A 24,417-nucleotide genomic window follows, 5' to 3' on the forward strand; every position below is an offset into this window, starting at 1 on the left:
TTTTTAAACAACCATGGCAAATCATGGTAAAACGTATGTGGCTACATAGCACACTACTGCAGTGTCTGAACGCAGTCTTAGGCTACAGTCACAGGGCAGTGTGCTTAGTCTGTGTGCTATCCATATATTTAATGGCTAGCATGCTGACCCCTATCAACACAACTGTGTATTATCAGGAGTACATGTGGGGGTTGTGAGGGTTTACAAATGCCATGTTTTTTCTTCATTCACGACCCCCTCATGATCAGTAAGTGCTATCATATACTAGCGATATGCCATTACTTCATAAGATTGCAATATCCCTTTGATTGGCCCAAATAGATTCCTAGTTGTTTCTTAGATTTTTAGTAAAAGATTACGTGTACCTTCACAAGCATCTCCCCTTGCCATGCAGCCATTGGGCGCACCTTCAAGGCATGTAGGTCTTGAGCAACCCGTGAGAGCAATTTTTCACCATCTATCCCATCAGTCCTATTCAATGAGCAAACCTAACCTAACCCCTACCCACGGAAGAGCACTGTCTGCACGATATTGAGTTTTCAGCAAAAGCATTCTGGATAACTTGTTACTGTATTCAATTATTTGATCATTTATGGCTTTGGAGTCCAATGGGCGGGCCAATCACTGGGTGTCACCGCCCACTGGACTCATGGGCCAGTTAAATAAATAAATAAATGACAAGATATATGGGATTTGCTCATGTCCTTACCTGTGACTTGATCCACTAAGATTCTTGAGGTGATGATGCGCCCATACTGTGAAAATAATTGTTCCAGTTCCTTCTGCGTCATGGTTTTTGGAAGGCCGCTGACGTACAAGTTAGCATCGCGGATTGATGCGGAACTGGGCCGGGCATAGGAAACCTGATAAAAATGAGGAGTTTGTCATCAGATCACTGGTAAGGAATAGAAAAATTATTTGGTGTTAGGAACAAAAAAAAACTTTACTAGTATAAGACCAAGTCATATGAAAGCCGAAATACGTGTCTGTATAATCTATTAACGGGACAATCCCTGTCCGCATGCCCTATGGAGGGGTCAGGGGTGACTTAGTAACATGCAGCGCCTCTCGCTCTGTCGACTTGAACCATCCGTCTGCATGGCCGCCATTTAACACTGTTTTCCTGTATTTGCAGGGGGTGGCAGGAGCGGGACCTGCGCATATCCTATATTGAGGGGTCTCTGGGGTAAGACAACCTCTAAAAATTTTCTTTTAAAATTTTTAATGAATAGCGTCATAGGCAAGGGGGCGGTTATACAGGTAAAACCATCCCATTGCAGCGCTCTTGCCCCTCCAACGTATAATGACCACTAGTGCTGGGGCAGATTTATAAATCAGTCCTTGTTGTCTGTAGCAACTTATCATGGCGCAGCTTTAGTTTCATATTCAGCTCTTACAAAATTAAGTGGTTGCTATGACCAACCAAGACGGTCTTTCTTTTAGTCAGATATCGTCCATCCACTGGATATGTCTGAATCATAATGGCGCCCGAAGGTAATCCCAAATGTTGGTCAGACATGTCCTACTGTTCCACCAGTCTATCCCTATAGAAGATGATGGCTATTGATTGTCGATGTATATTTCTGAGAGCTGAAATATACTTCAGTATTCTTCCAGGGTGTAATAACTTGGTGGGTGGTGAGTGCAATGGGCCCAGGAGCCTTAGAGGGCCCATAAAGTGACTCTTCCCAATACCATAAGCCCAGCACTCTATGCAATGCATTACAGTTGTGGGGCCTGGTTCAGTTTTTGGACTGCGGCCTAGCAGCTCCATGTTTACACCTCTATTCCTATTCTTTATAATAAGAATATGCAAATCTGACTTCCATGATGTAATTAGGATGCCAGTGCCTCAAGTATGCACACCAATACAGGGCGCTCACTGAGAATGTGCAAGTCTATCTTCCATGATGAAATTAAGAAGACAGAGTCTCAGTCAAACAAACCAATAGAGGGCGCTCCCTTTAACATCATGCCGACCTTCTCAGGGGCCTTTGTTTGCAATGATGTTGGGATTATACCAGATACAGTCTCTCAGCCAAGGACAGCTGTTTCAATGTATTTGCATCTCATCAGCTTGGCGCACAGAGGACTGATCTGGCAGAAGTGAGAGGCTTAGATAGGGTTGAGGGGATATCGTCACTCCATAGGGAGAGACCACCATCTAGGTGTGCATGCCTGAGGCACTGGCATCCTAATTACATCATGGAAGTCAGATTTGCATATTCTTCCCATGTTCCTTTGCAGTGGAGCGCTCATGGCTTAATAAGACTCCACACACCTAAATGGTGGTCTCTCCCTATGGAGTGACGATATCCCCTCAACCCTATTCTTCATAGTGAAACTGTACATTGGACAATATATTCAAGTGACTATATAATGGTGGTCAGGAATTACACCAGATTGGGAATAACTTCTAAATTGGTGGTGGTCTGACTGCAGGGACCCCCAATGATGACTAAAAGGGGGATTCCCTGTGCCACGTATGAATAGATAGGCAGCTCACACATGTGTATTACAACGCCATTCAATCCTATGGGATTACCTGACATAGCGGAGTGCTCCTTTATGTCTATAATGTTGAATGTAATGGCAGCGCTTGTGCGGCCTACTGCTCCATTCACACAAGGGACTTGTGACCCCTGTTCTCCTGATCAGGCGAGGTCTCACAGGTCGGCATTTATCCCATATCCAGTAGATGGGGACAGCTTGTAAATATCACAATACCCCTTTTAGTTTAGATTTTTATAAAAGCCTGTATCTATCGTCCATCAATAAAATGCTGGTGACTTTGTGTTGGGGTCCCCTATATTAAAGATGATGGAACCACTCTAATGTCATTTTCTGAATCTTATTACTAGAATTCTTTCCTACGGTTATTCTTTTATTATACCACAGACACAGAATGACGTAACTGTATCTGCAGCCCAACAGGGAACCTGCCACCCTTAAAATGCTCTCCGAGACAGTATGTTATAGAGCAGGAGGAGATGAGCAGATGGATATATACCTTATGGGGTAAATTCTATACAACTATCAGAAATGTCTGCTTATTTTGGATTTAGGAGTCCAGTGGGCGGTCCTTCTCAGTGATTGACAGCAACCTCTATATGGTCACTAATACAGGGAAGCTGCCAATCACTCAGTAGGACCGCCCTCTGGACTCCTAACACAATAAATGAAATTTATAATACAGTTATCATAACTATTTTCCAATATAACTCTATATCAGTCAGCCCAGCTCCGCCGGCTCCGTATAGGCTACCTGCAGGTTGGATAGCATTTTTATTGTGACAGATTCCCTTTAAACGAACGTTTTGCCTAATACCACTATATTTAGGGAATTATTATATCTGCAGCTCCCAAGAATCTACTAGATCTCAGATCACCCCCCAGATCATCACCAGCATCCTGTAAGGAGCTTCATAAGGTTTGTCCCTCCATCGTATCATTTTAAAGCAAAAAATAAAGAATTACCTTTATGTAAATGAGCATATTGGAGCACTAGGGGCACGGTCGCGCCCGCTGATGCACCTATTTTTGGCTTTCAACTTTTAGAAGTTGGCATGCAAGAGACACGTTGCTCCAAAAACTTAAACATGCCCGTTCCTCCTTTTGCTAAAGCCCCATCCACTTCAGGTCATGACGCGCCCCATGTTGTTACAAGTCAAGCACCCTTTTTTTCTCCTGGACACTAACTGGGCCAGTTAGACCCCCTTTTTGTGCCATAAGAGGCACATAAATTGCGTATGTCCCATTATGACCAAGAGCCCTACAGATGCCAAGATAAGCCCATATTCTGGGATGCCAAGAGGTCACCCCTTTTTGTGGGAGCCTTTTGGACAATTTAGGAGCTTAGTTAAGTATGTTGCAATCTGCATGTAAAAGAAACACAGTACTATACATGTTCTTGGTTTTGATCACTTGACATATATGTAAGATTCATGGAAGAAGGCGTGATGCTGACTGCTGGCAGCAATGAGAGCCAAAAATGTGGATGTGGTACCAGTACGTACGGCCGTGACCTGGTGCACCAAAAGGCTAATTTGCATAAAGATAAAAATTCTTTTTCCTGGAAAATGACCAAGAGAAGAAAGACAAACAAAAGATACGTCTGAAATCCTTAGAAAGTGCTATACAGAATCCTAGGGTGCTTTAAAGGGGGTTTTAAGGCTAAGAGGGCATCAATCGAATTGAGGTGGGGGACTAGGGTTCAGCAATCGGGATCGGAAAAGATCAGATCCCGATCGGCGATCAAGCAAATTTCACGATCGGGATCGGATGGAAAATGATCGGAAATCGGATTTTAAAATCGATCCTGAAATCTCAAGATCGGCTCCACCCTACGGGGGACTCAAGTGCAGGGATTTCTGGGCTTATCCTTAGGATAGGTTACCCAATCATCTGCTTGAAGAGACCGCAAGACTACGCAAAATCAAGCACGGTGCATGCATCGTACTGTGGTGGTGTTTGGTATTGCAGATCGGCCCCATTCACCAATGGATGTGATGTCACATGGCCTATGAAGTGACGTTCACAGAGCTCTACTGGGTATCAGACCACCCACTGATCCTTAATTAATGACCTATCCTAAAACATAGGTCATCAATTCATAAGCCCCTTTAAGAGCCTTAGACTCCCTTGAAATACCGTAACTCCGAACTGCAGTCAATGGAAATACTCAGACAAGGAAAAAAAGGAACACAGGAAAAAAAAACTGCTTTCCATTAGTCTTAAAATCCAATAGATCCCCCTTAAGACACATCAAGCCCAACCAACCCCCCAAACACAAATGATCAGTTTCCATCTTTATCCGCTCTGTGTTTTAAAAATAGCTGTTGACTCAACACGGAGAATGTGACTAATGTTAGATTCAGCAGAACGGAGAGAGAAAGACAAACTTGCAGTTTTGTATGATTGGCTGAATGTGGGTTTTCTAGTCCAGCGCTCATAGTAACTGTAAATACTGCTTGTAAAATTCACTCTTGGAAACATGTATCTCAAATGTCATTTGTAGGTCAAACATCGCTTTATGATTTCAGCTTCCAGTCTGCAAGAATAGCAGCCGTACCGGATAGGAAGAGAGCCAGCTAACAAGAAAGAGGTTCAGTACGAAAAAAAAATTGGATTTCTGGTTTAGCGCCACAGAGCTGGATTATTCAGTAAGTCATTTTTAGGAGTGTTCTCCCTTATCTCGTATTGTAGGGACATCGCACATCACTGTGACCTCAATATCTTCCGTAGCCTTCAGATTGGTATTAATGCACAGTGGCCCCTATATTTCTTTAGGTAAGGGGCAGATGTCCATCCGTCAACATCATTTTGGTTTTTTCGCGTCCTGCGCTGGTTCATTTTCTAATATGTCTTTGTAGCAATCGGAATTTTATTTTTATTTTTTTGCCCATATAGGGATCACAATGTATATTTTTTTTCCTTGCATACAAACTCCTTACAGACGTCGTTCCTGGCGGGATTCGAACCCAGGACTCCAGCGCTGCAAGGCTGCAGTGCTAACCACTGAGCCACCGAGATACAGAGTTGCAAATTCCCTGCATGACTTATATCATGTAATTCAGACTTCCTGCAGCTACCAATAGGGGGAGCTAAGAAGTGAACCCCATTCTGTCTTCTTTCTGTCTATCCATTACTCTGATGCCTTTACTTGCCAACTTTCCCGAATTATCCAGGAGGCTCCCAAAAAAAGAGGAGACCTCCCGAACTTCCAGAAGATCAGTCATTCAATACAAGACTTGGACACCATCAGTCATATCCATATAGAGCGGTGTGGCCATACTGCTCTGCCCTGCGCAATTGGTTGCCATCCATTATAGAATACAGTTTAGGGTCCCCACACTCACCTACAGGCTCCCCACATTACTGCGCCCCCCTATACCTACTCCCTCACCTCTTCTATCACTCTTCATGTACATTCTGGCAACAATCTAAACTATCCCCCCACGTAATCCAAACTTTCCATTTCCAAGACTTTTCTTGAGTTGCACCAGTTCTCTGGGATGCCCTACCCAAGACAATCAGATTAATCCTGAGGATCTATGGCATAACACTGGCCCGAAAACCACACATTCTTAGAGGTGGGGCACACAAATCTGAGCGAATGCCCCAACCAATTGGGGACTTATTTGCATACTATAAAAAGCTGAATGTATGATGTTTGTGTAGAGTGACTCAATTTAAAGAGAGTCTGAGAAATCCCAAACCTTTCATACTGCTGTCGCCCCGAATATTTTGGTGTCTTGTTTATTCAAATGCGTTCAGCCATTCCAAAGATATAAGCCCTTTTAGTGTTGATACAATTAGCCCAGTGAGTGGTAACACTGTGGCTTCTATTGGGGGGCGTGGTCTCTGTGTGTCAGGCAGTGGTACCGCCCACTTGTGTTGTATAGCCTAACAGGTATCAACAATAAAATAGCTTATATCTTTGGAATGGCTGAACGGATTTGGATAAACAAAACACCAAAATACTCAGGGTGACAGCGCCGATCGGATGATGGAAGTCATTGGGTTTTTCAGATCTGGTGACAGTTCCCCTTTAAGTGCTGTATGCAGTGCATAGGTAATATTATTCACACCACAACTGGGACAAAAGAATACAACATCACTAAATATGACCATATACATAAGAGCGTCCTCACCTTGATGGTTTTGGTTTGTAGTCTGAGTCCATTTAAAGTGTTAATGGCTTTTTCTGCATCCTTTGGATCAATGTAATTAACAAATCCATATCCTAGGCTCTGCCCTAGATGGGAGAAGAAACAGCAAATTAGGGACCAATCATCTTATCAGCCGGAACATGATTTACATAGAAATGATCTTCGGCAAGGTCAACCGAGCTCTGAAGGTCAGAGGGCTTTTTTTTTTTTTTTTTTTGGTATGACAGTCAGAACAGAAGCCGCACTGATCTTGTTAAAAGGAAAACGTGAAATTATCTGCACAGATAAACATTTCAACCTGTCATGTAACATTAGGGAGGACTAAGGCCTTTAATGTATTTAGTAGAAGAAGGTTTTCTGGTTTTAATGACATTTACTGGTTTGTGGCAGAGAAGCTGGCCCGAGGCGTTACGATCCCGTAGCCGAAGCATTGAAATTTTAACAAAGCCATACTCTTGATTAGTACCGTAAACCCTCACTAAGAATAGTCCCTGGATCTGGAAATTTCCATTTCACGTGAGTCTATAGGTGTGCGAGACCTTCTCAGGGTCAGCCGGGTTTTCAGAATCTGAAATACTCGATACAATGGCTGATCAGATTGTATCTATAAGGGTGTATTCAGATAGTGCAGTCGCGGACAGTTAAAACTGCATAGAGGTGAAACATATTAAATAAATATGGTTTACCTTAAAAATTAAAAACTGGACCAAATCCAAAAAATTCATAATACAGGCAATGATAAGAAACTTCGTAATAGTCTTTGTTAAAGAAAATTGCTTGTTTCTTATTTGGCTCCTCCTGCCATTGGTCAAATCTGTACAATAGAAGTCTATGGAGAAAGGGAATTCCTCAAAGTAGAGAGATGTCTGCGCTATAGAGAGTTTTCTTGATGGGTTATCGGGAATTATTATCCAACCTTCTCCTGATAGAAATGACTCATTTAATGCTGTAGACGGCCTCATATCTGGTTCTTTCCTTCTCCTCCTCCCCTCTCCATAGACTTTACTGTAAACTGACACTGCTTTAGTGTGGCACAGTCACTTTTATTTAGTGAATTTTGGTATGTACTTTGTTCCCTTCATCCGCACTATAGTGTAAGTTTTTTTTATGTAGATTGTGAACCCCACATAGGGCTCACAACGCACATTTTTCCCTATTAGTATGTCTTTTCTGGAGTATGGGATGGAAATCCATGCAAACATGGGGAGAACATACAAACTCCTTGCAGATGTTTTTTTGTCCTTGGTGGGATTTGAACCAAGGACTCCAGCGCTGCAAGGCTGCAGTGCTAACCAATGAGCCACCATGTGGCCTCCACACTATAGTGTAAGTTTATTTACACTTTAAGGATAATATATACATACTATTTGAGGTATAAACTCACTTTGAATGGGCAGAAGAACAGGTCTGTTCCCCCAAAAGAGCAGAGCTGGGTAGACCTGACTAATGGACTATGTTATGCATGCAGCTCATAGGATATGGGTTAGGATAGGGGTAGGGAACCTTCGGCTCTCCGGCTGTTGCAAAACTACAACTCCCAGCATGCTACTTGCTCTGCTGTTCTTGGAACTCCCATAGAAGTGAATGGAGCATGCTAGGAGTTGTAGTTTCACAGCAGCTGGAGAGCCGAAGGTTCCCTATCCCTGGGTTAGGATGTAGGAATCTGTAGTGTAGGGGCACCAAACCATGCTCAATGTAGTTTGCATCTGCCTATGTAAATGGCACCGATTGACATCAATAGAAACTGGTTCTCTACTTCATCAGTCTGTGTAATGGGACGATGACAGAATAACACATGTGTAAGACTAAGGTACAATGTGTCGGTATTACACGTATCCGCACATTCCACTACATCCACTACAGCACAGCACCCTTCCCTTTAGTAACTAATGGCTGGCAGCTTGTCTCTTCCCGAGAGCGCTGTTACATGGGATGTGACCAGAAATGAAGTATCAAGGTTAAGTCAACCAGGTCTCTGCCGTTAAATAAATAGACAATTAAAATAATTGTACAAATGGCAACTGCCGTCCATATCCAGCAACATTTTATTTCAGATGTCATAGTGTCATTCACGCCGCAGCCACCAGCACCGCTCAATCTAGCAAGACTTAGAAGGAATTAATGACCGCCGCTTTCCCACATTTCATCAGGCAGACAGAGGAAGTGCGCTGTCACCTTTCCCTTTACTGTTGTGTAGGAAGGTGTTTGATGAACATTTTGGTTATATTCTTTATTAACCTATTTTACTTCCTTTTAGAAGAAAATAAGCTCTAAAGTTATCCCTAGCAACCCATTAACTAAATATAGCCAGGGAGAATCTATACATAGTTGTGTTGCTTGTATGTACAGCTCTAGAAGTTGTCAAAGGGGAGTGTCACTTCAATCCTTGTCACTTGTCACCTGTATCTCTATCACCTTGAGCAGTGGTTCTGGAATAATAGAAAAACTAAGATTCCACCAAGTAGCCTATCTCCTCTTGTATCTATATGATATTAAAATATCACTATTATATTCATATAACACTACACTTCTTAACTTGACCTGACCGCGGGAGATGACATCATTGAATGTTACTTTATCACTGTATACACGTGAAACACTACACCTGCCAACATGGCACGACAACTGGACATGGCCATTATACAATCGTCTTATACTGTGCACATAGGCTATTATATCTCCCAACATGACGCGGGCCATAACCATGACCATACATGCAACCTAGACTCTATCTCCCAACATGGCCCCGGCCATAACCATGACATACATGCAACCTAGACTCTATCTCCCAACATGGCCCCAGCCATAACCATGACCATACAGGAAACCTAAACTCTATCTCCCAACATGACCCCAGCCACAACCATGACCATACATGCAACCTAGACTCTATCTCCCAACATGACCCCAGCCACAACCATGACCATACATGCAACCTAGACTCTATCTCCCAACATGGCCCCGGCCATAACCATGACATACATGCAACCTAGACTCTATCTCCCAACATGGCCCCGGCCATAACCATGACCATACATGCAACCTAGACTCTATCTCCCAACATGGCCCCGGCCATAACCATGACAATGCATGCAACCTAGACTCTATCTCCCAATATGGCCCCGGCCATAACCATGACCATACATGCAACCTAGACTCTATCTCCCAACATGGTCCCGGCCATAACCATAACCATACATGCAACCTAGACTCTATCTCCCAACATGATCCCGGCCATAACCATAACCATACATGCAACCTAGACTCTATCTCCCAACATGGCCCCGGCCATAACCATGACATACATGCAACCTAGACTCTATCTCTCAACATGGCCCCAGCCATAACCATGACATACATGCAACCTAGACTCTATCTCCCAACATGGCCCCGGCCATAACCATGACATACATGCAACCTAGACTCTATCTCCCAACATGGCCCCGGCCATAACCATGACCATACATGCAACCTAGACTCTATCTCCCAACATGGCCCCGGCCATAACCATGACATACATGCAACCTAGACTCTATCTCTCAACATGGCCCCGGCCATAACCATGACATACATGCAACCTAGACTCTATCTCTCAACATGGCCCCGGCCATAACCATGACATACATGCAACCTAGACTCTATCTCCCAACATGGCCCCGGCCATAACCATGACCATACATGCAACCTAGACTCTATCTCCCAACATGGCCCCGGCCATAACCATGACCATACATGCAACCTAGACTCTATCTCCCAACATGGTCCCAGCCATAACCATGACCATACATGCAACCTAGACTCTATCTCCCAACATGGTCCCGGCCATAACCATGACCATACATGCAACCTAGACTCTATCTCCCAACATGGTCCCGGCCATAACCATGACCATACATGCAACCTAGACTCTATCTCCCAACATGACTCCAGCCATAACTATGACCATACATGCAACCTAGACTCTATCTCCCAACATGGTCCTGGCCACAACCATGACCATACATGCAACCTAGACTCTATCTCCCAACATGACTCCAGCCATAAACATGACCATACATGCAACCTAGACTCTATCTCCCAACATGGCCCCAGCCATAACCATACATGCAACCTAGACTCTATCTCCCAACATGACTCCAGCCATAACCATGACCATACATGCAACCTAGACTCTATCTCCCAACATGGTCCCGGCCATAAACATGACCATACATGCAACCTAGACTCTATCTCCCAACATGGTCCCAGCCATAACCATGACCATACATGCAACCTAGACTCTATCTCCCAACATGGTCCCGGCCATAACCATGACCATACATGCAACCTAGACTCTATCTCCCAACATGACTCCAGCCATAAACATGACCATACATGCAACCTAGACTCTATCTCCCAACATGGCCCCGGCCATAACCATACATGCAACCTAGACTCTATCTCCCAACATGACTCCAGCCATAACCATGACCATACATGCAACCTAGACTCTATCTCCCAACATGGTCCCGGCCATAAACATGACCATACATGCAACCTAGACTCTATCTCCCAACATGGTCCCGGCCATAACCATGACCATACATGCAACCTAGACTCTATCTCCCAACATGGCCCCGGCCATAACCATGACATACATGCAACCTAGACTCTATCTCCCAACATGGCAATGCCATAGGCTACCAAGATAACAGTTTTATCGAAAGTAAATTGAGATATCACTGGTTAAATATGTGATTTTTATATGCAGCATATGCTACTTCTACTTACAGAACTGAAATTTTCAGCTGTCTCTTTGGCTAGTGATTTCTCCATTTTTTATAGCTAGAACTGTAATCTTGGTAGGACATGAAAACTATTCTAGATGGTACAAAACTGGGGATGCTGATATTTGAAGTGACCCCCCCACTTTGGCAATTGCTACCTCTCTACATATTGGCACTACACAGTGTGTAAGAGACAGACTGGCCCTGGCAATACTTAGTTATGTCCCCGCTAGGGATGACTTTCGAGCCTATACTAAAAGGAAGTACATAGGTTAATAAAGCAGATTACAAAAATGTTCACCGAACATTAATAGTCATAAAATATAGTACTATAGGTTATCGTGCGTCTGAATAGCTAGAATTATACATGGTAATGGTGGTCCTAGTGGTTGTCACCTAACTTTCCTAGAACCAGATAAAGCAACCAAATAGAATTTCTTCCTTATGAAACCAACTTTTAGTTTTAGATCGTGTGACTCAAACAAATCATGCAAGTAAGTTATTTGGGGTGGTTGGGGTGTCATTCCTCTATAATGACCAGCCATTGCCAAAAACAAGGGGCACTATATCCCCAATCATGACGAGTGCAAAGAGCCTATGTCGCCACTTTCCATCTAAAATAGCCAAACCCTATCTTGCAACAATCCCTTTAAGCTCTTTTGGAATATTGCTTCAGTCAATGTCTATGTCAGTGTTTGACCAAGTCATTGGGGCAATATACTATGCTATATACTATTATGAAGCATCAAGGGCCAGAGCTGTATCTAAAAACCCCAGCTAAGACAGTGTGGCTTATTGGTGATAACCCTAGGCTCATGCCTTGATAGCCTCCCCCCAGTTATGCCCCAGGCAAGTGCCCTTATATGAATATTTTTGTTTTATTGCTTTGAAAGAACTTTGATATTGCAGATGTTGAAGATGAATAAATTGTACTAATCTTAGTGCTTTTGAAGACTAGAAGAGTTTTTGCTTTTTGCCTTTGTACAAGTCACAATCACAGCTCAGTACATTCTGTTTCGTGTTCAGAAATAACCATCATCTCTTCCTGGTCTAAGAAATAGGAAATTGGGTCTCGGCAGTGAAGCATGGTTTCTAAAAAGGACTACAGCTATTTCCGCTTGCTTAGTTTGGAAATGATACTTTAGTTCTACAGGGTGAAAATGTGCAAAATATGAGAAAATATCACTATTATATTCATATAACACTACACTTCTTAACTTGACCTGACCGCGGGAGATGACATAATTAAATGTTACTTTATCACTGTATACACGTAAAACACTACACCTGCCAACATGGCACGACAACTGGATATGGCCATTATACAATCGTCTTATACTGTGCACATAGGCTATTATATCTCCCAACATGGCCCCGGCCATAACCATGACCATACATGCAACCTAGACTCTATCTCCCAACATGACCCCAGCCATAACCATGACCATACATGCAACCTAAACTCTATCTCCAAACATGACCCCAGCCATAACCATGACCATAGATGCAACCTAGACTCTATCTCCCAACATGGCCCCGGCCATAACCATGACCATACATGCAACCTAGACTCTATCTCCCAACATGGCCCCGGCCATAACCATGACCATACATGCAACCTAGACTCTATCTCCCAACATGGCCCCGGCCATAAACATGATTTAATCCAATTCTACTACATCATACATGAATACATACATACAGACTCCATCTCATAAAATTACCCCACCCATGAACATGATTATAACACAATTCTGAAAAAAAACCCCTTTATATAGGCTCATCTATCATATGATTTAGCTAATAATATAGATTTCACCTCCTAATATGACCCCCAATACATTTCTACCACACTCCGCACAGGCGTGAACAAAAAATATCCAGTATAAGCCCCTTAATAATATACATTACCATAATAAAGTTCTGTCATACTTTATGCATAGAACACTGCACTTCCCAACATGACCTGACCACTGGTCATGTCCATAATAAATGTATACAGTACCCTTTAAATACTTCATCTTCCAGCATGACCATAACGCAATTCTACTATAGCCTTTATAGACTCCTCCATATGACCAAACTATACCCAATATAGACTCCACCTCCCAACATGATCTCACCCATGAGCATGGCTATAACACAAATTTATTATACCCTATATGGACTCTACTTCCCAGTATGACCCCACCCATGAGGATTATGCTGTTTTACTACATCCTATGCAGACTCCACCTCCCAACAAAACCCCACCCATGATTATGACTATAAAATAATTCTACTATAGCCTTTATAGACTCCTCCATATGACCAAACTATACCCAATATAGACTCCACCTCCCAACATGATCTCACCCATGCGCATAGCTATAACACAAACCTATTATACCCTATATGGACTCTACTTCCCAGTATGACCCCACCCATGAGCATTACGCTGTTTTATTACATCCTATGCAAACTCCACCTCACAACAAAACCCCACCCATGAGCATGGCTATAACACAAATCTATTATCCACCTATATAGACTCTACTTCTTAGTATGACCCCACCCATGAGCATGACAATTATGCTGCTCTACTACATCCTATGCAGACTCCGCCTCACAACAAAACCCCACCCATGAGTATGACTATTATATAATTCTACTATAGCCTTTATAGACTTGTTCCCATGACCAAACTATACCCAATATAGACTCCACCTCCCAACATGATCTCACCCATGAGCATGGCTATAACACAAATCTATTATCCCCCTATATAGACTCCACTTCTTAGTATGACCCCACCCATGAGCATGACAATTATCCTGTTCTACTACACCCTATGCAGACTCCGCCTCAGAACAAAACCCCACCCCTGAGTATGACTATAAGGCTCTTCTACTACATCCTATATAGACTGCATTTCCCAAACAAGACCCCTCCCATGAGCATGACTATAATACATTTCTGCTTTACCCTATATAGAGTCCTGCTCCCAAGATGACCTAACCATAAACATGACCATACTCTACAACACAGACTCCGTCTTCCAACATGCCCACTCCCATGAACATAATCATAATGCAATTCTACTACTATAGATCCCACTCATGAGTAACGCCATAATACAATTCTTCTCCGCTCAGTACGGACATAATACACTATATTTTTCAACCCCCTCAACATTAAACATGGGCATAATAAAATGCTATCATACTCTGTATACAGCCATGTGACTTTCCAGATGAATAATACATACATACACGTGTGCCATAACATAAATGCCCCTATTTTTGCAGATTTCAGACTTGCAGATGACATAAACATTCCGGTATTTGCTAATTCCAACGTTCTACATCTCCAGCTTCCTTCTTCGCATCTCAATCATGCATTAACATTATCGAGCCAAATTATTTCAAAACTCATTTCAGCTTGCGCTCAGTCTATTGAATATTGAAGCTTTGTATCCAAGGGCAACAAAAAGAAAACATGAAAGGCAAAATAGGTATTCATGAAGATAAAACTGAGCCTGTAGTCAATGTTACAGGATAGAAAGCCAATACACTATTGTTATTTGAAGGTGACTGTGTTATTAAAATACCACCAAAAGATGGGAGTTACGTGTGTGATCTCTCCCACCAACCTTCTATGGCATCCCATCACCAAACTACAAGATGGATTGTCCTGGTCAGAAATGGGCTCCCGACAACAAATAACCTTCACAAGGACACTTCCAAATATGGAGCTGAGCTTAGATGTCGAGGTCCGCAACTGTATCCGTAGATGGAAGCTGTCTAATGCAAGAGTGAATGGGAGTAACTACAGTAGTGGAGATGGTTAGGGGTGACTAGACTCGGCAAGATGTCTTCTCACTCGGAGATTCTTAGATGTCACTTGACTCACAAAGATGCAACAGGAGATCTATCTATCTATCTATCTATCTATCTATCTATCTATCTATCTATTATCTATCTATCTCCTATCTATCTATCTATCTATCTATCTATCTATCTATTATCTATCTATCTCCTATCTATCTATCTATCTATCTATCTATCTATCTATCTATCTATCTATTATCTATCTATCTCCTATCTATCTATCTATCTATCTATCTATCTATCTATTATCTATCTATCTCCTATCTATCTATCTATCTATCTATCTATCTATTATCTATCTATCTCCTATCTATCTATCTATCTATCTATCTATCTATCTATCTATCTCCTATCTATCTATCTATCTATCTATCTATCTATCTATCTCCTATCTATCTATCTATCTATCTATCTATCTATCTATCTCCTATCTATCTATCTATCTATCTATCTATCTATCTATCTATCTCCTATCTATCTATCTATCTATCTATCTATCTATCTCCTATCTATCTATCTATCTATCTATCTATCTATCTATCTCCTATCTATCTATCTTCTATCTATCTATCTATCTATCTATCTATCTATCTCCTATCTATCTATCTATCTATCTATCTATCTCCTATCTAATCTATCTATCTTCTATCTATCTATCTATCTATCTATCTATCTATCTATCTATCTATCTCCTATCTATCTATCTATCTATCTATCTATCTCCTATCTATCATCTATCTATCTATCTATCTATCTATCTATCTATCTATCTATCTCCTATCTATCTATCTACTCATAATCTATCTATCTATCTATCTATCTATCTATCTCCTATCTAATCTATCTATCTATCTATCTATCTATCTATCTATCTATCATCTATATATCTACTCATATGTCTCCTATCTATCTATCTATCTATCTATCTATCTATCTATCTAACTATCTATCTATCTCCTATCTATCTATCTATCTATCTATCTATCTCCTATCTATCTATCTATCTATCTATCTATCTATCTCCTATCTATCTATCTATCTATCTATCTATCTATCTATCTATCTCCTATCTATCTATCTATCTATCTATCTATCTATCTCCTATCTATCTATCTATCTATCTATCTATCTATCTATCTCCTATCTATCTATCTATCTATCTATCTATCTATCTATCTATCTATCTATCCGTCTGTCCATCCATCTAGCACAGGCTGCAATGCACAACATAACCGGTGGTTGCCTCATTTTTAGGGTAAACATAACAGAATAAAGCAAAATCGTGTTTCTTTGAAAAGCTGATGATCTCGGGACCAACTATCTGGGCACATCCAGCTCTATACAATGGTAGTGTATGTTGCTCTTGTTGTCTGCCCTGTATACAATCTCTGAATGGTTGCTATGTGTATGATCATGTTTATGTGTCAGTGACATGAGCAATTCCCAGTTCGAGCTTGATCACATGACAAGGTTCCTACCTGCTTTTTCATGAATTGCACAAGGCCCCTTGTTAATCAATGGATCTATTCACATGACCGTTATTTTATTAGCCTTTGTGTTCAATTCATTAAATAATTGGCCGCGTCATTTTTCTGGCCCGTTTCACGGATCACTATGAGGGATCTATGAGAATGGATTATCCTCATATATACATCGGCCGTGAAAAGTGTATGTACATGGCCTGGTCATGGGAATAAGCCGGTACTCATATAAGTAAGTTAGTGATGTCTTGCACTATTGTCACATGAAGTTTTGGTGTAGGTGCCAAACTATTGTCCTTAACAAGGGGGTTTTATTCAGTTTTTGCCATGACTTTGCATTGTCATGTGATACACAAATGCCTATAGGTATATAAGGAGCGCCAGTCTAACCCCCAGCTGACATTTGCACTTTTTAACACCATCCCACTTACTAAGAGGTAAGTGTAAGGATGAGGATATATATGGTGGGTGTGATTAGAGATATAGCTGTGGTTAGGAATTTAGCTGGCCATAGGGATTGGAAATGTATCCACCGAACCCCTCAATCCTGACGGGTTTGGCCGGCCCACTCCTTACGGGGGAAATAAGGTTTGGGCATTTGCACTTCAAGTAACTGATCCTTTTGTCAGGGTTGTTCTCCCATCTCCCAGTTTAGTACACATGCATCCAGGTCAGCCAAGCCAAGTGTGCATGTGTATAGGAAATAGGGTGAGACAGCTGTCTAAAATGTCTTTCCGATTTGACAGAAGATCACATAGACGTCACAACCATCAGATGAACATGTAACATTCCAGCCACAATCATACGTGAAATTTCTATGATTCCAAACTGGTCATTCTCTTATTATAGACTCAGCCATTGTTACTTGCCCCTCACCATCTATAGCAGGGGTAGGGAACCTACGGCGCTACAGCTGTTGCAAAACTACAACTCCCAGCATGCATACTTGCTCTGCTGTTCTTGGAACTCCCATGGAAGTGAATGGAGCATGCTGGGAGTTGTAGTTTCACAGCAGCTGGAGAGCTGAACCTATAGGGTATATAAGGTCTATGGCCCTACTAATGGACTAAAGCAAATGTATTTCTATTTGTAAGTGCCAAGACCAAGAGTTTACTCTGGATAATCTCTTGGGATGGTTTGTAGGGCCGTAGCCATTTCTTTTCCCCATCAATGCAGTAGACTATTATCCCCTGCGTCTTCTATTGTCTGCATAAATTCATCCCATCCTAATACAGCCCTATGCATTTTGTATTACAAATCACAGTAGGACTACAGAAGGTGTACGGGCTCCATGTATTTCTATAGGCTCAGTACGTATATCGCACAGTGGCTATTACTGGATTCCTGCTGCACAAATGGAAGCCTGGCTCATGAATAATGCAAGCTTTATGCCGTGCAGAAGGCGGCGGCAGCAGATGTGCATAGAGAAGAGTCAGCAGTGTAATTCTAAGGTTAAAATAATGCAATCCACAGGGATCAAAAGGTAAAAATAACCCCGCTCGAACGCAGAGACAGCAGACTCGGATTCATTCTGCTGCTCCCATGTATTCTGCTGATAACACACAGTCCTTGCCCAATGTCACCGGCGGCGGACTGGTGGCTCTCAGCATTCAGCTCATCGATGCTGGAAAACGTGACTTGTACACATTTCAATTATTAACCTAATGCATGTGAGTAATGGTATGTGTTGTCTCATCCCTGGGGTCCGCAGCGCAAAACAAAGGTTCAGGCCATGCCCTATACTGTTCACTATACGGTCACTGGGAAGGATTTAACCACTGCTTTGCTGTATCACTGATGTGAGCTGAATGACACAAGCAGTGACAAATAGATGCACTGCATTACATACATTACACATGCCTATAGTATATCTCTTTTATAGTGGACAGATTAGCTCTCCTCCAGAAGGAAGAACACAGTCTCACTAGCCCCACCTATAGGTAACTTGCCGGTAAGCCAATGCACAAATTGTACAGCGCTGCGGAATATGCTGGCGCTATAGAAATAAAATTTATTATTATTATTATTATTATTAATGCCCAACCCATATTAAAGCTTTGGGATTGTTCACGTTTATCGGTCACGTGGCTTGTCCGCAGCTCAGTCCCACTCAAGTGAATGGGCTAAACTGCAATATGAAGCCCAGTAGCTATACAGTGTACAATGATGTACTTGGTAAGTAGAGATGAGCGAGTAGTATTCGATCGAGTAGGTATTTGATAGAATATAGATATTCTAGATAAGATATTCGAAATATTCGTACTCGGTCGAATACCACGCGGTAAATGCCTTTTACGTTTACCGTGTGATATTCAACCGAGTACGAGTATTTTGAATATCCGATAGAATACCTACTCGATCGAATACTACTCGCTCATCTCTATTGGTAAGTAGTGTCACTAACCTGAGTTCTACAGCCTATTGAAATAGCTGATCAGCAGGGGTCCTGGACGTTGGACCTCCATGATCTTCAATTGATGACATATCCTAAAGTCTGGGAAACCCCTTTAAAGGGGTAGTCAAAAAATAGATCTTATGGGTCACACTTAGGGTAGGTCATCTATATCAGTTTGGTGGAGGTCCGAAACCTGGCACTGATCAGCTACCACAGTTGCTGAATCTGCATAGTGTACGGAGCCAGAAATAGACAACTCTATACACTGTGTAGTGATGGTGCCAGGGAATTACTGCAACCATAGGCACTGAGGTGCAAAAGCACAGCATGACCACTACACAGTGTACAGAGCTGCCTGCTTCCAGCACCATTCACTGTGCCACCTATTTTTGGCAATAATCCTGTTGTCAAAAACTGTGTAGCCCTGAAGACCCCCATTGTAAGTCAATGGGCTAGAGATGCTAAAATTGAACTCAGCAGCCACGTCTCTAGTGTGAACAGAGCCTAACATGTATAAAAGTAATGCCTTAAAGCTATTATTCCTATTGTAACTATGAAGATTTCCATTGCTGAATTGTGCTGGACAGATCATCCTCAATGCTGCCTATACATCAATATTAAACAGGTCACCCCCATGTATATATGTATGTATATGAATATTTATACAAAGGTATAAACATGTACTATGTGAGACAGTGGGGGAAATGGTTGCGGCATGCACTAGGAGTCTGACATTATTGCTTCTGCAGGGGACACGTAAGACCTCATGTCTCATTACAATCATCAGCTCAGCCTAAGTCGATGGACTGCATTTTAATAAACGGAATATAATATAGATTTATTATGTTTTAACACAGAGGCTAATAGCGTATGATACCGGCTTACAATAGAAATGCTCTGCTTAGGAAAAATAATGATTAATTATTCTCATTAGAAATAACAGCAACTTCCACATCACATCAAATGTAGTTATGGAGAACATGCAGGAAGAGGTCCGAGCAGAGATCAGTCCAGGCAGATACTTAAGTCAATCAAGCAGATCTGTACAGGATAATATCTCATCATCTATTCTGTCCTGGCCTGTGCATGCTCATGAATTAAAGGAGAACTGCACATAGCAAATGCTTCCCCATTACAAGAATCGAGAGGGTGATGAAAAGGAACATGTCACATTAAAGTGCAGACAGATCTGGAGATCTTATAGAGCAGGAGGAGCCGAGCAGATTGATATATTGTTTTATTGGTTCATATTGCGGCCCATTCTATCTTTTTTCATTTTAAGTATGTCTTTGTAGAATGGGAGGAAAAGCACGCAAACACGGGGAGAACATACAAGCTCCTTGCAGATGTTGCTCCTGGAGGGATTTGAACCCAGGACTCAAGCGCTGCAAGGCTGCAGTGTTAACCACTGAGCCACTGGGTTGCCCTTCCTATGCTTAGGAGTGCAGTGGGTGGAGCGACTTACGGAGTAGGACTGCCCACTTGACTACTAAACTCGGAATGAGCAGCAATAAGTGGCAAGTACCATATATATTTATTTGTCAATAAATCTATATATCAATCTGCTCAGCTCCTCCTGCTGTATAACCTGCAGCCTGCGGACTTTCAATGTGACACGCCAACTCCCAAAATAAGGGGGGGACCTGCCGGATTCCCAGAAGAGCTGGCACATGTCCTGGGATTAGTTACTACTTTCTACATGACATGGGCACAGTATGTCAGGTCATAGAAAGGGATGTGGCTGGCACATTATTAAGAAATGGAGCCGACACATCCTCAAAATGGGCGTGGTCCCACTAGAAGGGGTGTGTCCCTCCCCGATGTCCTGTCCCCCTGAACAACGGCCAGCAAATGTGGGCAAGTATGCCTTGGACCAGGACCATATTGGGGTCGAGGACTAGATTAGCTCCCAAGTGATCCCGCTCTGGCTATCCTCTTGGCCTCTACGAGAGTGTTCCTTCCCTTGTCCGTTATGTCCCCAATATTATAATGGACAGAGAAGATTCTACTTGTGATCGTCAAACTGAAAGAGCAAGAAAAAAGTGGAATCAGATTATGTCATACGAATCCCTAGGGAGACAAGTCCATATATATGAGACTGGACGCCAGTGCATTTCCACTGTCTGGTGGAGATCCAGTGATGTCATCACATGCAGTAGAAGAGATTACGTCATTATGGTTAAGGCTATGGAGGGGGTCGGGGGAGTGGCAGTCTAGCCAGAGACTTTTGGATCGCCCCAAATTTTAGACAAAAGGCGGTCAAGTTTTAGGGTGGCGTTATCCTTTAAGATTGAGCTCTGTGCTATGACCCGGTAAACCAAATTTATAGACACGCCATAGCCAAATGTTACCCATGAGCTCAAGGAGTGTTAGAAAATTCTGTATTCAGTATCACATACACACAACGGCCCAGAGTGCAAGGAGCCTTCAATGTGGAATACATTGTAGACCCCTCGATCACCAAGCTAGATCGTATTAAAAAGCAGTAACAAACACTACTGACCTTTCCCAAAGATAGGGCCCTCTTCAGTAAGGGATTTCCATTTTGTGCCAGTAGCTAAATCCTTCAAGTGTTCCTCCAAATGTGGGCCTATGGCAAAAATCCTTAGTGAATAGGGCCCAATAACATTTACAGCTTGGTATATTTAGTGTATATATATATATATATATCATGCATGCACAATATGAAAAAAACTGGGAGCAGAATCCTGCTGGAGAAATACAGGAGACTATAAAATATAACCATCACATACATTCTTACTTTAATAGGTTAATATGTATTATTCGTAGACATTAGGCTATGGATGGAGCCAATGGAAAGTTGACCCAAATTAACGAAAGTCAATATGGAGTCAATGGAAGGTTGACCCAATGTAAAGTCGATAGAAAGTTGACCCAAAACAATATGGAGTCAGTATAATAATACAGAGATGATATAAAGTAACATAAAGGTGACAAAATAAGGTAAAGTAACATAAGGTTCTACTGATCACCAACATGGCCGACTTTATGAGGATGCTTAGCACTTCTCCTTATTTGAGGGTGGAAGGCTGTTTCGATGACATGACATCAATAATTCACAATTCTTAAAGGGATCCTATCATTAAAACAGAATTTTTTTCTGCCTACCACGTAGGAATAGCCTTAAGAAAGGCTTGTCTTGTCCGCGCCGCCATTCGGTAGAAATCCGGGTTTTCTTCAGTATGCAAATGTGTTCTCTCGCAGCACTGGGGGCGGTCTCCAGCGCTCAAACAGCACTTGGTGCGTCCCCAATGCTGCGAGATAACGCTCCATCTTCTTGGGGAACAGCCTCTTCACGCGTCTTCTTGGGGTCCAACTTTTAGGCCTTGGGCAGAGACGACTGCGCGTGCCACAAGACAATGGCCGCTTACTTACTGTGTAAGCGGCCATATTTCTTGTGGCCGTAGGCATGCGCAGTTTGCTCTGCCCGAGGCCTAGAAGTTTGAGCCAAGCGCTGGAAGAAGAAGCGTGAAGAGCCCATCCTGAAGAAGATGGAGGCGGCGCTGGAGAGTTCTCTCACAACATTGGGGACGCCCCCAGTGCTGTTTGAGCGCTGAATACTGAGAACTCATTTGCATACCTACGATAACCGGGATTTCTACGGAACGGTGGCGCGGAGAAGACATCTAAAGGTAGGAGAAGAATTTTTCCTACATGGTAGGCAGAAAAAATTGTGTTTTAATGATAGGATCCCTTTAAACTGACCCCCCCCCCCCCCTATTATATGTGTCCAGTTACCTCTTTTCCTCACTGGTGGTTTTCACAACTCTTTGCTTTATTGGAAATCATCTCTACATGCTCTGACTTACTGCTAAGCATATGACAGACTTGTGTTTATACACAGCAGCCAATCAGAGGAGGCAGAGCTGCAGCAGGAAGGGGAGTGCAGCAGCCTGAACCAATGATGAAGCAGGGGGCGTGTCTCAGACTACCACAGACTCTCTGTAGGCACTGGAACTAAATTGTAGTCACACATCACAGCTCTCCCTAATAAAGCTGTGCTACAAACACACCAAGGAGCAAGATCTGAGGAAAATAACAGAAAACAGACATCCACTATAGGTGCTGACTTACATATCATTCTTGGGCTCCTGACTAGAGGGCCACTTTTATTGGCGTCAAGGCAAAGTTGAATATAAATGTGACCAGAGGAATAATAATGGCTGGGAGATTAGAAGCATGGAGGGATTCTCTAACGCTAATATGATTAAGACTCGTATATTGTTCATCTATCCTTTGGTTGGTCATCAGCATCTGATTGGTGGAGGTCTAACACCTGGGATCCCCACTGATCAGTTGCGTCGAAGGTTGCGGCCTCTTCCCTGTGTCGATGATGTCACCTTCATTGGTCACATGGTACAGCAACAGCTCAGTCCCATTGAAGTGAATGAGGATGAGTTGCAATGTTGAGCACAGCCCCTATACTATGTGCTACGCTTGGTATTCAGTGACCACACTTGAACACTTCAGATTCTTCAACCAGCTGATCAGACCAGGTGTTGGACCTTCACTGATCACATACAGTCCTATGAAAAAGTTTGTGCACCCCTATTAATCTTAATCATTTTTAGTTCTAAATATTTTGGTATTTGCAACAGCCATTTCAGTTTGATATATCTAATAACTGATGGACACAGTAATATTTCAGGATTGAAATGAGGTTTATTGTACTAACAGAAAATGTGCAATATGCATTAAACCAAAATTTGACCGGTGCAAAAGTATGGGCACCTCAACAGAAAAGTGACATTAATATTTAGTAGATCCTCCTTTTGCAAAGATAACAGCCTCTAGTCGCTTCCTGTAGCTTTTAATCAGTTCCTGGATCCTGGATAAAGGTATTTTGGACAAACAATTCAAGTTCAGTTAACTTAGATGGTCGCCGAGCATGGACAGCCCGCTTCAAATCATCCCACAGATGTTCAATGATATTCAGGTCTGGGGACTGGGATGGCCATTCCAGAACATTGTAATTGTTCCTCTGCATGAATGCCTGAGGATTTGGAGCGGTGTTTTGGATCATTGTCTTGCTGAAATATCCATCCCCGGCGTAACTTCAACTTCGTCACTGATTCTTGAACATTATTCTCAAGAATCTGCTGATACTGAGTGGAATCCATGCGACCCTCAACTTTAACAAGATTCCCGATGCCGGCATTGGCCACACAGCCCCAAAGCATGATGGAACCTCCACCAAATTTTACAGTGGGTAGC

General features: G+C 42.3%; 1 protein-coding gene across 7 annotated transcripts in view; it reads right to left on the bottom strand.

Moving 5' to 3' along the window:
* The window catches only part of ELAVL4 (ELAV like RNA binding protein 4), a 93,655-nt gene that overhangs the window by 8,482 nt on the left and 60,756 nt on the right, over positions 1 to 24,417 (bottom strand). For 5 of the 7 annotated variants that reach the window (XM_075286249.1, XM_075286248.1, XM_075286247.1 and 2 more), the window contains exons 3-5: positions 21,686 to 21,772; positions 6,654 to 6,757; positions 710 to 863 (exon numbers count right to left, since the gene is read on the bottom strand). In XM_075286249.1, coding sequence (XP_075142350.1) covers positions 710 to 863; positions 6,654 to 6,757; positions 21,686 to 21,772 — 345 coding nt within the window. The remainder of the gene's footprint in view (positions 1 to 709; positions 864 to 6,653; positions 6,758 to 21,685; positions 21,773 to 24,417) is intronic. The other 2 variants (XM_075286253.1, XM_075286250.1) reach the window with 1 other exon arrangement.

This window comes from Leptodactylus fuscus, chromosome 9, assembly GCF_031893055.1.
Source record: "Leptodactylus fuscus isolate aLepFus1 chromosome 9, aLepFus1.hap2, whole genome shotgun sequence".
NCBI classification, from domain to species: domain Eukaryota; kingdom Metazoa; phylum Chordata; class Amphibia; order Anura; family Leptodactylidae; genus Leptodactylus; species Leptodactylus fuscus.